This window comes from Aethalodelphis obliquidens, unplaced genomic scaffold (genome assembly GCF_003676395.1).
Source record: "Aethalodelphis obliquidens isolate GAN/ISIS:26980383/991018 unplaced genomic scaffold, ASM367639v1 scaffold13, whole genome shotgun sequence".
Lineage (NCBI taxonomy): Eukaryota > Metazoa > Chordata > Mammalia > Artiodactyla > Delphinidae > Aethalodelphis > Aethalodelphis obliquidens.
The window spans coordinates 8,062,611-8,077,783 of NW_020837957.1; the positions used below are offsets into that span (position 1 = coordinate 8,062,611).

A 15,173-nucleotide genomic window follows, 5' to 3' on the forward strand; every position below is an offset into this window, starting at 1 on the left:
GTATTTTTGTTTGTTTTTTAAATCCCTGTGTCTTAGTGCCTACCAGAATGCTTAGGCCATAATTGGTACACAACAAATATATGTTGAAGAAAAGAACAACTCTGGAGGACTGGCTTGGATTCTGAGCACCTTCCTCCAAAATAGGTTTACTCAAGACTTTTAGGTGAGTACAACAACCTCCAAGATATCTAAAGATGCCTGACTCCTTGTCCTCTGAGAACATGAAACTGGGCAATGTCATTCCATGGCATGTAGGTTCATCAGCGTTGTAGTGGAAATTCTTGGTGTACCGGAAGATAGCCATAATGATGTTTACCTCAAATGCTACAAGACTGTAGAGATCATAAGATCTGGTCGGGGGCTTCCCTGGTGGTCCAGTGGTTAAGAATCCACCTTCCAATGCAGGGGATGTGGGTCTGATCCTTGGTTGGGGAACTAAGATCCCACATGCCATGGGGCAACTAAGCCAGTGTGCCGCAACTATTCAGACTACTGAGGCCGTGCGCACTGCAGCCTGTGCGCCACAACTAGAGAAGTCCACGTACCACAACAACAAAGAGCCCGTGCGCAGCAATAAAGACCCAGTGGAGCCAAAAAAAAAAAAAAAAGATTTGGTCAGCGGTTTACAGCAGAACTCTCCCTAAATGCCTTTTCTTAGGAGGAAGGAGGGCGAGCTCGGCGTGTTACTTATAATGAGCTTGGCTTTGCAGTCTATGTTCTACAGAACTTCTCCCATCACTGAGGGAGGAAGAAGTAGAGTTGAGCTAAATAAGCACATGGAATAGGGTAGTTGGGTAGCCCAACACATCTCTACCAGTAATCAGCTCACACCAATACACAGGTACAAGTCTGCTGAAGGAGCTGACTATAAACAAGGGCAATTCTCATGTTGGCTGCCTGTAGATTATACTCAAATCCACAAGAAAGTAGAACTAAGTTTAGAATAATTTATAAATGTGCTTTTGTATTAAAAACAAAAATTCTGAGATTATAACATGACTAGGTATCATATTGAAAAGCACCTCTCAAGTTTATAGCACATCAGTGATAATTTGTACTATATGTTATTATGGAATATAAAACAAAATGATTTAAATGTTACAGATAGGATGATGCTATTGCATTACATTGTGCTGTTATCTTGGCAAAGCACATCAAATAGGATTTTAGCAAAATGCTTAATGTGATTATAAGTAAAACATTCCTGACATGAGTTGGCATCAGGAAAGAAAGACAGGGACATTTCAGAATATTCGACTTTATTTTCCATTGACACGCACAACATAAATAACGTACATTTGTTAAGTACACAGACTGGCTCTGACTAGAATGCCGTCAAAATTCTGATGTACTTTTCATAGTCTCTTTTATTTTTCGTCTCCACCATATTGAAGACTACCCTTTAAAACATACTGGAAGATATGTTTAAATACACTTAAGATAACTAACTACATAAAGGTGACAACAGTATACATTCCCATTTAACCAAGTGTGTAGGGATGGGGTGCTGAGTAGGAGAGGTGGAGAAATGTACACTTTCTATACTGAGTTTTACATGATTGATTGAAGTGCCAATGATTTCAATTCTTACTTAGATACATTTTGAAAATAATATATTCATTTGTTGTAAACAGATCAAAATAATCAGTGCCTATTTTTAATTTGTTTCCTTAAAGAAATGTTCAACTTTATGCTATTTGTACAAAATTGTTTGGTTAAAGAAGAGGGAGAAGGTAAGATATTTCATATATATGCAGGAAGATTGGGAAGAAAAAGAGTTTAGCAGTCAGTGATGAGTTGAGTGAATTTAACATTCACTCTTACAGAAAAGAACACTGGCTACTCCTCACTTTGTCCTACTGATGCTCAATTATGAAAAGATAAATGTGGCCTCTTCCTCTCCTTGCTTCTGTGAAATGGCCTAAAAGGATGAAGAATCTTGACAAATTAGAAATACACAGGTTTTCCTTCACCTCTTTCTCTTTGTTCTCTGTCCCACCCTCCGTGCCTGTTCCATATGAGTGTCGTTTCAAAAGCTGAAAGAACATTGAAGTCCATCAGTAAGTCATACACATTTTCTCCTGCTGAACATTACAGCTTTGATTTCTACAGAAACTGAAAACCATAGAAAGAAACTATTTTCAAATAACTATTAAAGTCTGGTGATTAGCTAGCTTTTGGCTAGATATCTGATTCACTTTAATTAAAAAGTCAAAATATTCTAATTCTAAAACAGTTAACAAAAGGATTTAAGATCTTCTCTAAAAAAATTTAGAAGTGCTATCATCTCTAAAATGCTCAAAAAGCCTGAAAAGGCTAACTTGTATCTGATGGTAACCTCTTTCCTTCTTATCTTTACTCCCATAATAAAATTATTTCATCAAAGCAGATATTAAAAAGCAGACTCAGATGTTTCATATATTAGGACATTAGCACATTAGAAATGTGAAACCATTCTCTCTCTTAAAAACAATCCCAGCTTCACCACAGTAAATATTTCTGTTACTTTTTCTCCGTGAGAAAATGGAAAAACAGGCTGGAGGCAAGGGCACTGGGGAAACAGTCTTGTTCCTAATGAGGAAATAAGCATTCCAGTGGATATTTGAGTTATGCTTTGAAATAGATTGATGTAAAACTTCTGAAAATAAAATAATTTTCATTCTCAATAGATAGTGTGATTTATATATGAATAAATGTGGTATATGTCTGATTGAACTGCATTTCTAGAGAATCAAAATGTACGTGTCTTGTGGTATCATAATGTAATGGTTTACAACTCAACTTGTATAAATTATAAGCCTTTAAATAGAATCCTCACTTTAGGAATTATAAAATAGAGACTATATGCGGGCTTCCCTGGTGGCGCAGTGGTTGGGAGTCCGCCTACCGATGCAGGGGTCACAGGTTCGTGCCCTGGTCTGGGAGGATCCCACATGCCGTGGAGCGGCTGGGCCCGTGAGCCGTGGCCGCTGAGCCTGCGCGTCTGGAGCCTGTGCTCCGCAGAGGGAGAGGACACAGCGGTGAGAGGCCCGCGTACAAAAAAATAATTGTCGACCTCTTTTAGAAAAAAAAAATGCCTCACTTCTAGACTTGTTGAAGTCTTTCATAAATATGTATAGTTTCAGTTTTCCCTTTGTCACTTTGAGAACAAAGTCACCCGGTACTACTCTTTTTACTTTCTTCAGTTTTATAGGTGGACTCAATCCAAAAACGGCATTCAGGGAAGGCATGTGAAAAATTTTACTTAATAACTACAACATGAATCATTATAAAATTGAAACCTTTTGCATGAGAGAAATCTAGGGGAAATGAACTTTTACATGTAATTAGTAACTATATTAATGATACCAGTATAATGGAGTTTAATTTTTGAATTTTCCCTAATTCTCTGTTTCATGCTTCATACGTAATCACCACCTGTCAGTAGTCTTAGAATTCTGAACAGATAGCAGCTTCTTAACAAATCTGCATGTGAGTTTTAGACTGATTTCCAATTTTGTAAATAGACTCTATCATAACCTATGTTAGGAAACATCACAGATTATGTCACCTCTTATTAGCATTGTATTGCAACTCAGAAAACAGTTCTGTCGATTTAGCCACAATATTACTCTTCATTTAAAAAATGTTATAATCTCATTCATTGAACAATTCTTTTCATTTATTTAGACCTCAATTTTTGCAGATTTGAGACATAACACAATCACAAAGCTAGCAATAAACAAGTAGTTATGAAGATTGGGCATGGTTGGTGACCTAAATTTTTACAGAGGTAAATCATGGACATTTTAATTATTCCATACTAAGCTTTTTATATGTTTGTAGTAATAAATACTCTCTGTAGTAATAAAGTCTCTCTGTGTCACTCATCTTCTAGTAATCTGTATATTTCAAGAGAAGCTTTGGGGTTAAAATATGAGAATAAATGGGTAATATATGTGCCTAAAATTTCATAAAACAAAATTTTTCTATTTTCTGTAGCTGACTTAATCCCAATACAAAGAACTATGATAACTGACATGGGGAAGACTGAAAGCAGATCACTAATCTGGGGTCAAAACCAACAAAGACATATAAAGTATTAAATAAATAAAATTCCTAATTCTTGAAAATTTAATATTAGAATATTGCCACAGGTTGTCCACCTTATTAAAATACTGTTTTGTCAAAGTTTTTAGTTTGTCTATTACTCAATGCCAGTGTGGTTACAGGGTCTTTTATAGTTAACTTTTACATGAGCTTCCACAATTTTATTCCATAACATGGTCAAAAGGTCTTTTATATAATAAAGAAGTGTTCAGTATATATGTGCACTTTAAAATTGACAATCATTTAATAACTTCATATATAGCATTAGGTAAATTTGATAAATCTTGCGATAACACATTTTGTTTCTTCAATTTAAAATATTTTAAAGATATCCACCATACTTATTTTATTTGAAAAGTAAACTGTTCTAATTGGTTGACGTGTCATCATTCTCTTCTGTGACACAACATAGCGGTATAAATTCACTGTTTGGAAAATCAAAACTGTTTCGTAAAATCTACGACAGCTGACATTACATATATTTCTACACTGCGTTCACTCACTACTTTCTATTTAGTTTCCTAGGTCTCTATTTTTTTTTAACCAATACTGAGAAGTTTTGTAATTCTCATAATTTATGCATGCATTTTTTTCCTGCTCAGATATATGCATGAATAAACTAAGTATATGCGAGTGAATTTAAAGGCCAATGAACTTAAATGTGGAAACTGACATACTCTTCTGCAGTGACTTTAGATGTTTACTTCCTAACCACATCTAGGGCCTCTGAACAACATCTCTGAGATCTAACTTCAGCTATCATCCAAAGACTGATATCATTTAGGACTTATATTTCTTATCAGGTTTTCCATGTACTAACAAATGGCTGCCTACATAACAAAACTCACATGCTGTTTACATAATTCTTCCTTTTCCATCTCCTTTTTTTTTTTGACAATAATATTATATTTTAAAGTCTCTACTAAAAAGATAGCCTCTTATGTCCAGATCTTTCTTCCAGAATTACTTGTTTCAATTATTTACCTATTCATTAATTCTTCTTTTTTTAAACATCTTTATTAGAATATAATTGCTTTACAATGTTGTGTTACTTTCTGTTGTACAACAGAGTGAATCAGCCATATGCATACATATGTCCCCATATCCCCTCCCTCTTGTGTCTCCCTCCCATCCTCCCTATCCTACCCCTCTAGGTGTTCACAAAGCACTGAGCTGATCTCCCTGTGCTATGCAGCTGCTTCCCACTAGCTATCTATTTTACATTTGGTAGTGTATGTATGTCCATGCCACTCTCTCACTTCATCCCAGCTTACCCTTCCCCCTCCCCGTGTCCTCGTCTGCGTCTTTATTCCTGTCCTGACCCTAGGTTCTTCAGAACCTTTTTTTTTTTTTTTTTTAGATTCCTTTTCAAGCTTGTTCAAAAACTGCCATCATCCACAACTACCATGTATCCCTGGGCAGGAATTTGTTTTGTAGTTAAGCATGAGTTTTAGGCTGTTTTGTCTTTATGCATTTCTGTGGTTTGATGAAAAGTGCTATTTCTTTGACAATAATCTCAATTACCACTTGGGAGTAGCAGTCTCTTAAATTATTAATACAAATAACGCTCTTTGTTATGCAGCAATATGACACTGCACATCTGAAGATAAATTTGTGTTTCTGTAATTAAACAAGCAGAGATCATTCACTTTATCAGCTTGATGGTCTGTAACGGCATGAAGCGCTTCAACCATATCTTGGGACCCCACCAATGTGCACTTGGTTTTGGCAGATAATGATTCATTCATTCTCTGAGCAAACAGTTATTGAACACTTTCTATATTCCAAGTGCTGTACTAGGTGCTGGAAGAGATAACCCAATCAAGCTCATACCACTTGGATCTATACTATGTGTATATCTAAACCTAGGGTCTGAGGACCACTCAAGAGGTAAAACCTCTTCACTATAAGATCATTTAAGTGCACTTTTTTCCTGAAAAAAAAAGTATGTAGTTTTCTTTCATCCTCCATGAGGTGACCTGTAGGATAATCCAATTCTATGGCATAGAGAGATTTTATAATGGGGTTTTAGTATAGGTTATTTATCATCATTTTTTCCAAAACCTAGACTAGTGGAATGATCATGAGTTACAAAAGTGCTCCCAGAAGATTTTTTTCTTTTATTTGAATTTTTGAATTATATTTATTCATTTATTTTTTTATACAGCTGGTTCTTATTAGTTATCTGTTTTATACATATTGGTGTATATATGTCAATCCCAATCTCCCAGTTCATCCCACCACCAACCCCGCATCTCCACCACTTTCCCCCCTTGGTGTCTATACATTTGTTCTCTACATCTGTGTCTCTATTTCTGCTCCCAGCAGATCTTGCTGTCTCACTCAATTTGACATGGTCATTTAAATTGATTCCTCCTGATTGACTTAGAGTGGTGTACTTATTAATCTAATAGATATTTTGCACCTCTTAAAATTAATTCTTCCCCAAATGCTTACTGAACACAAACACAAATGTAGTTACTATAAAGGAGTATAAATAAATCTCAAGTTTCTTAAAACTAGGAAAGCAATAAAGGAAAAAACAAATTAAAATCTTCATGAGAAAATGTTAGTAAGTCTGCAAAATGAATGCTCTAAAGAGTATGAAGAACATATTATGTAGGTCTGATTTGAAAGATTGTTGTGTTTGTTGGGGAAATCTTCTGTTTAAGTGTAATTCTCAAAACTTAACGTAGTGACCTACTTGTGCCAAAAAGATATCAAGCTTAGCTATCAAGGTTTGTACACATGTAGACCCTGAGAGAAACATTTTAAGAATAAATATTTAGATAGAGCTACTTTGAGAAGAGGGCAGAGAAAGTGCTGTGAGGGATCAATATTATTAATTTCCTAATCCTATAAATAGGCCAAACTATGGAAAGTCTTTATGGAAGCTTCAAAATATTTACTGGTGTTAGAATCAGAGTTAGTATTTAAATACCCAAAATACTGAAGAGAATACTTTTGGTGGAAAATCAGGGAAGATAATTAGCCAGAGTACCTATATTTAGTGCTCAAATCAGTCCTTAAATAGCATTTTGAAAAATCACTTCACTGACTCCCAAGTACAGTTTTACGAATCTTCTGCAGGCTTGTAGGAATTAAAAATGTAATCAAAAGGAAGAACATTTAGCAATTTGGATGGTCACAAACTCTGTCATTTTTGAAATAAATGGAACTGACTCTTATTCAGATAATGAATAAACCTAATTACCAACCCAACCAAAACTTAAACTTTTTAAGGTTAGCAGCTAATTTACAAATTGAGCAGTATTTAAATAACATCAGTACCAATGAACACTTGTGGATACATTATAGATGTTTTTTTACTCCTAACTCAACTTTTTAAAAAAATGTAAGGGGAATAAGAGTGACACAGAGAGAAAGAGAGAGTAAAAGAGAAAGCAGAAGGCCAAGGTTTTGAGCAAAAACAAACCTTGTCTTCAACGATCTGTGCGTTAAATTCCCCATGTATTCAGAATACTAGAATATTAACTATTCCCATCCCACCCCCATCACAGACCAAGATAATTTATATAGAAGAAATAGTCTTCACCTAATAAATAATCACATATTCAGCTACAAATGACAGAGTCCCCCAAACACTAGACTATTATTAATCTATTTTCCTTTGTTTGTGTTTGAATACTTCTGGCACATAGGGGATTATCTATGCTTCTGAGACCATTTAGCCTTATATCAAAAATTCTACTTCAACGCATAAACAGTGGCATGCCAGATATGCCTAAATTCACAGTAAGGTTTAGGGCTATTTGTTGCCAAAAGCTGTGAACATGCAAGTTGATTAAGAGTTCTCTTTCATGCCTCTGTCTGTGTTATTTCATTGGATAGTGAGATCGTCTGTACTTTCTTTCCATTATTACAGCAGCTGGAGACAGCATTTGCTACCTGGCAAAACTTTTGAAGAAGGATCTTTCTTAGCAGCAGATAAACCCAGGGATCCAAGATCTGGTTCAGTGAAGCCAGGCGAACAGCTATTAAGAAGAAGCTGCACTCTTCCTGCTTTTCTGTGTGCGACTTGCAGTGCTCAACTGATGTATGATTGAAGATCATTTTCAACATCATTATCTAAGAAAAAGGGACAAATTATTATTCCAAAGATTAATAAAGTCATATGCATCTCCCCTACACGGTACTTTGCACATAAATTAACAATCAATTGGTTATTGGATTGAAATGATCAATTCAAGCAACACTTATACTCACAGAACACAGCCCTGAATTATATAAGATATTCCTCTGGATTTTCCCACTTTTTTGCCTATTCAACGTGATGCAGATTTTTTAAAAGTACATGTACTCAGGCTCTTGGTTCTTGGGATTTAAGAAGTTGGAAAACAACACATCTCAAAATTAGTCAAAGTCGTCTGTCTTGCTGCAGAAAATACCAGGAGGTTGACACCTAAATGAGAGCCAATGCTTCAAAAAAAAACAAAACATATGTAATCTGAAACTTCAGTAGTTGTAACTGGAAAAAAAGAAAAAAAAAACCTAGAAGAAAAAATAGAAGCAAGAAAGGGGAAAATAGTAGTTATATTTTCTTTTTCTTCCTCTTCTTCCTCTTCTTCTTCTTCTCCTTCTTCTTCTTCTTCTTGTCATTAGCATTTGCCGAATCCTTACAATTTGCCTGACACTGTGTCAAGTTCTTCATATGTATTTAATAAACAACAGAAGATAAATATTATTGCCATCTCCTTTTTACAATTGCAGAAACCAAGGTTTAATGACGTAAAATGGCTGAGCCAGACTTAAACCCAGGTTCACTGACATACGTCAGACAGCATTTTACCTCTTTTTGGTCTCTCCCTGGTCACTGCACACACACTAGAATGTAAACTCCATGAAGGCAGAATTTGGGACTATATCATTTTTTCCTCACTAGTTCATTCCCAGTACCTAGACCAGTATTTAGCAGAGGGTGTTCAACAACCATTTGTAAATGAATATATGATCCATATACAAATATAATATATGACATCTATAACATACATAATATAAATATACTTATATTTGAATGAATAAATATTTGTGATTACCACAGAAGAGAACAAAATGAAGATTCAAATGGATCTGGAAAGGTATTCAAGCTCATTAATCATCAGAGAAATGAATATTATGACAGAGTAAGAAACCATTTTACACCCACTAGCTTGACAAAAATGAAACGTGACTTTGGGGTGTGGAGCCATGTGGGTGCTTTTGCATCCTACTAGCAGGGGCGTGAGCTGCAGCAGCCACCTGGGAAGACAGTGAGGCCTGTCTCTGCTGCTGCTGTGCACAAGTCCCACTCCCAAGAGTACACTGCCCCTAACTGCTGCACCAGAAGTTGTGTATATGACTGTTCATTACAGCATTGTTCGTAACAGCAGAAAAAAAGCAGGAACAACCCGAACGTGGGTTCACACCTGCAAACAAAGAAAGGTGCTGACTTTATTACCAGCTCCTAAACTGGTCTTTCTAGACGTACATGACTATTAAGCACTTGAAACGTGGCTGGAGAAAATTGAGATGCTGGAATATGTAATGACTAATGAAATGATACTATCTTTGATATAGTGTGTTAAATAAAGTACACTATTAAAATTAGCCTCACTTGTTACTTTTTAAAAAACGACATTACTAGAAAATTTAAAATTATATATGTGATTTGTATGTGTTGCTCACGGTACATTTCTACTGAACCCAAAATGTCTCTCTCTTAAGGCTCACATTTATTTGGATGTTCTGTCCTCAGGTCACACATCCCAAATTGAAGGGGTCCCAACATCCCTGGGCATCCCAAACACCCACAAACCTACCATCCCAACAATGGCACTTTCTTTCTTACACAGTCACCCTGGCTCAACACGTCAGAGTCACCTTCGAATCCTTCTTTTGCCTTGTCCTCTGCACTGCCATTTGCTCTTGTTCCAGTCTCATCCCCATTCAGCTCCTCCTCTCATCTGAATTATAGTGATAACAGACACCCCGATGGTGCAAATAGATGTCAGCACTACACAGATTCGGTGTTCTAAATCTCGGCTCTGATCAAATCCTCACCAGCTATGAAAATGTCAGCTTGGTCTTACTGGACAGAATTAAGTCACAGGTAATTCTTAAACCAATCACTGGCACAGGAGATGGAAATTTCCAGGTTTGGCTTATAAGACAAATACATTCTCTGGGGCTTACACCCTGGTCCTTGACCAATTTACCACCTAATACCTGGACAAAATTATGGCTCTATAGACAAATAAGAAGAGAAAAATGGGTAGGCATACATTCTGACTCTGTAATTTCTTTCAAAGAAATTTTTTCCAAGGGATTTATTCAATAAAAGAAAAAAGCTGGACAAATAAGTGAATGTTCAGTGAAGAATTATCTAATCTAGTAAGAAACTGCAAACAAGTAAATCTCTAGTATCAGGAGTAAAGTTTAATAAAATACAGCCTGTTTGCTTAATAATATATATATGAAGTAAGTGAAAAGAACAGAATGTAAGATACTATCATGTATATATAATTGTATTGTTATTACAATTAAATTATGTAAAATATGTAGACTTGCAGAAGGCAATGGAATTATTATTAAACAATTATTAAATTATTTTAAATTTTTTATGTACATAAAAACATTTCAAGCAATTTAGGAAAGTCTTTTGTTTAAAGGGAGTTGATTATTCCCTTCATTAATAAATATGAATACACCAAATACACCAAAATTATTTAAAATAAATATATCTACATTAGTATCTTCTGATGCTGGCTCAGAGCCCTGTGAACTGAACACTGCCTCCCACATGTGATGAATGTTAAGGGCCTCAAGATGGGGCGATTATCCTGAATTATCTGGGTAGGCTTAATGTAATCACACGGGTTCTTAAAATCTGAGAACCTTTCCAGCTGTGGTCAGAGGGAGATGGGTCCACAGAAGAACGGTCAGAGAGATGCAGTGTTGCTGGTTTTGAAGATGAAGGAAGGGAGCCATGAGTTAAGGAATTATAGACGACCTCTAGAAATTGAAAGGAAAAGAAAAAAAAAAAGCAAGGAAACAAGTCTGATTCTTCTTCAGAGCTTCCAGAAAGTAATGCAGCCCTGTGCATACCTTGATATTAGCCCAGTGAGACCTATGTCAGGCTTCCAACCTACGGAACTGTAAGATACATTTGTATTGTTTTAAGCCACCAAGTTTGTAATTTGTTAAAGAGCTACAGTAGAAAACTAATACTCCCACAGAGTGAGTTCTCAACAAATGCTGGAAGGGGATGGGGAGGTATGAGCTTGAAAACAACTTATTCTCTCTCACAGATAAAACATCCTAGCAATTTTCCTTACTTTGTACACTTTGTTAGGAAACTTTTTTTTTAACATAAAGTAAAAGTAAACTTCATCCTAACTCTTATATAAATTATCTCAATTTCTATATTTGCAACATATAAAAATGCATTCCTGTTATTCAAGTTACATCAGTTAGATCTCAGTCTTTGACTAAAAGGTATAAAACTGTATTTTCAGTTCAGTTGCCTTTAAGAAAAACATGTGGTTATTAATTCTTTTGTCTTCTTTTTATAAGCTATTGGTGCTAACTCTTTCAGTCCCTCACCTCATCCAATAATTAAATATATTTGACCACTTACCATCTTTCAGGAAGTGTTCTGAGCCTCATCTAGAATGATTTAAAAACTCACTTAAGTTACATTTTCATTTTCTTTTACAAAATAAAGTGTTGGATTTCTCCAACTTTTTATAATCAGGAAAATTCATAAAATTACTTATTAAAATGGAATTTCAGTCATTTTACACAGTCCTCCTTGATTATTTAAAAATTAATTTTTATGAGGCTAATAATTTAAAATTATTTTTATTAGGCTAATACAGGTTTCATATGCCTTACATTGGCTAGTCCACTGTAATTTCCCATAATTTTCTAATGACAATGCACTGATTATGAAATTATGAAACCAAGCTCTGTAAGCAATAGCTGGCACATGGGAAGAGACACTCGAGCTTTCCCAGAACTCATGAGATGTGCAGCATGAAGATAATTGGAATTAGAGGCAGTGAGCATGATATCGCCATTTCCAAATGGCAGCAGGGATGGAAGTAGAACTCTTAATTCCCTGTTTAATTTTAAACATAAATGCAAGTTAACATCCATGAAAAAAGCAAGGAAAGGAGTCTCCGATGCTCCGGCAGAGCTTCCAGCAGTGAATAGAGCCCTGTGGACACCTTGATATTAGGTGTCCTATATTAGACATCCCTCTATTTAAGGAGCTGAACAGTGATGAGAATTTTTGCAAATATATTTTAGACGATGAGACTTTGGGAGAAAAACTTTGGCATCAATATATAGACTTCTGGTAGATTATTCCTATTAGTCCCATTCTACAAGGGAGAAGGGACAAACAAAAACCAGGATGCTTGGCCACCACTGAAGCTATTTTTACAGCAAACACGCTGCACAATTGCTCCTTCTAAACAGCCTCATGTAACAATCTGGTCAAGGGAGCCGTGAGACCAGCTGTGGTTAAACAGAGCTGCCGCTCTTCTGTCAGCATCTTCTCCAGGCTCCATGTGACTCTCCCAGGCCTCTTGCCTCTCCTCCGGTTATCAGCAGGAAGAGAGAGTTCTTTTTGTACCGTGACAGCGAGGAACACAACTACATCAGTAACCCCTAAATTCTCCATCCCTGCCTAGTGTCAAGGGCAATTACTTTTCTCCATCCTAAAGGAAGATTTGTCCGATTTGTCCCTTCCACAGTGATAATGATCTTTTAAATGTACAAAACACTAACCAGGGAGACCTTTTTTTGGTTTTTTTTTTTTTTGGTCACACTGCACAGCTTGTGGGATCTTAGTTCCCCGACCAGGGACTGAACCCGGGCCCTGGAAGTGAAAGCGTGGAGTCCTAACCACTGAACCACCAGGGAATCCCCGGAAGATTGTTTTTAATATTCTGCATTTGGACTTTATTTTACTACAGTAGGATTTAAAAGTACACATTTAAAAACCTTCAGTACTTTATTTCTTGGTTCAAATATGCCTTGGGCTATAGGCTACATATATCTATTGAAGATGATAAATGAGAAAACCCAGAAAAATTAATTTGTGGGGAGGGAATAAAATTTTTATTTTCCCTTAGGCTCCATTACGTGGTTTTTATGCATTTCTAGATTATTCCTAATATAATGTGTAAGAGAACTTTCCTCACAGCCAATTTTTATTTATGATGTTTTGTTTTCCGTAATCTCCGGTTGTCAGGTTATGGGAGAATAACCTGCTCCACTGGAAACTCCCTGTATAGTTTGATAAATGTGCTACATTATAATACATTGAAACCAGTCTGGGAGCTTTGAACCACTTAATTACATAATTTGAAGGACTTTCATGAGAAGAAGTTTCACTGCAGATTTAAGAAATAATTGTAGTCTTTTCAATCTGGTTACAACTCTGTTCTCAGATTGCCAAATCATCTCAGCATTCTAGACTTTGTTTCAGAAGCTTCTCCTCTTTATCTAATCTGGAAAAGTTGGAAATAAACAGTTCATACACATTAAGAAAAGTTACTAGAAGTTGCATTACTTCATCTTTACTATTATGCAATTTTATTAAATGTTTCAAAACAACAATGGACTAAGAATCAGAAGAAGCAAATCCTACCCTGGCTCTGCCACCAATTTTGAATTTAAGCAAGTCATTTACTCTCTGTGCTCTATTAAATTTATTAGCAAACCATGGGGTTGGACTGGATGGTCTCTTACATATACTTCTATGGCTAAATTTTTTCTGATGAATTCTGGGGCAAAACTGGAAAATGAATAAGGATTTAATTTGAAAAAGAAAAGAAACTGAAAAGTAAAAAATGTGGAACAAAAGACAAAACTCTTCTGCAGGAAAACCCCAAATGTGTCTTTTGGGAAATGGAAGAGAGAGGAAAACTACAAAGTTAGAAAGTGGACAGTGTAAGAAGACAAGGGACAAGAATTCATGAAACTTTAGGAGGAGATATTTTAGAAGTTCAGGCTTAGGCAAACACACTGATCAAGAGTTAAAGACCTGCCATAAATCTGACTCAGCTCTGCTTCTAGTTTGGGGACAAGTTACCTAACTTTGAATCTTGATTTCTCTTCTTCTCTAAAACATGATTAATACATGCTTACTAAGCATCTTCTCCATCTAGTAGTGCAGTTGTGAAAATTAAAATGAGGTAAGGATAATTAACACCTTCAATCTACACAGCATACCTCTCCCCAAGCCCCAAGCTACTGCACTATTGTATAGGTTTCTAGAAACAGAATGCTTTGAGGTTCAAAGAAAGAATAGGGGACACTTAGGGGAATAGTGCAAGGAAATGAATGTATGATCTATAAGTCTGCTTTCCTTAAATTTCTACCTAGTAGAGTTATCTCAAAAAAACCTTCAAATTTGCACTTTAAAAATGTTTGGTAATGCAGAATTATCCAATCACTACACAGGGGAACTCAAAATTGTAAAGAAGGCTGCAGCCTGCCACCACATTATTTGGTACCTAGGAATTACTTTCTTCTCTCAATTAGTATGAACTGTGAAATCTGTGTGGCTCAGTATAGCTCAGTACATATGTCTAGATAGATATTTATCTTTCTATTAGAATAGTCAAAAAATGTCAGTAACAAGTATTCAAATTCTGGCTGAAAGGGGGAAGGCAAAATCTACTCTATAAAAACATTCATTCCTTGGATTATGGATGATAGATTAGCTTTGTAATACTCATGTCAGAAGAGGTATCTTTATTATATTTCAAACTTTTGTATCTCAGGTATCAAGAGAGTCTAGACAATATGTCTTTGTCAAGGTTTAAGGAACATTAATGTTTACAAATGTTTAGAATTAGGATAGTTTTGTTTTCTTCCAAAATATAGTTTCATTTAAACCCCAAATGCTCTTATCCTACTATCTTACACTCAGAGAGAACCACAGTATTAGTGACAAGTAAGAGTAGCTAAATGGTTAAGGAAGGAATCAGAGATGTGGGCTAAGTTTTGTGTGCAGGGATATTCTCCTCAATATAAAAGAAAATTAAAAACTTAAATGGCCAACAAAAGGA

At 35.7% G+C, this 15,173-nt stretch overlaps 1 protein-coding gene across 4 annotated transcripts in view; it reads right to left on the reverse strand.

Moving 5' to 3' along the window:
* The window catches only part of PTGER3 (prostaglandin E receptor 3), a 70,556-nt gene that overhangs the window by 23,577 nt on the left and 31,806 nt on the right, over positions 1-15,173 (reverse strand). For 3 of the 4 annotated variants that reach the window (XM_027114075.1, XM_027114077.1, XM_027114076.1), the window contains exon 2: positions 7,999-8,178. In XM_027114075.1, the coding sequence (XP_026969876.1) occupies positions 7,999-8,178 (180 nt within the window). Of the gene's footprint in view, positions 1-1,242; positions 2,037-7,998; positions 8,179-15,173 lie in introns of those variants that run through there. The other variant, XM_027114079.1, reaches the window with a different exon arrangement.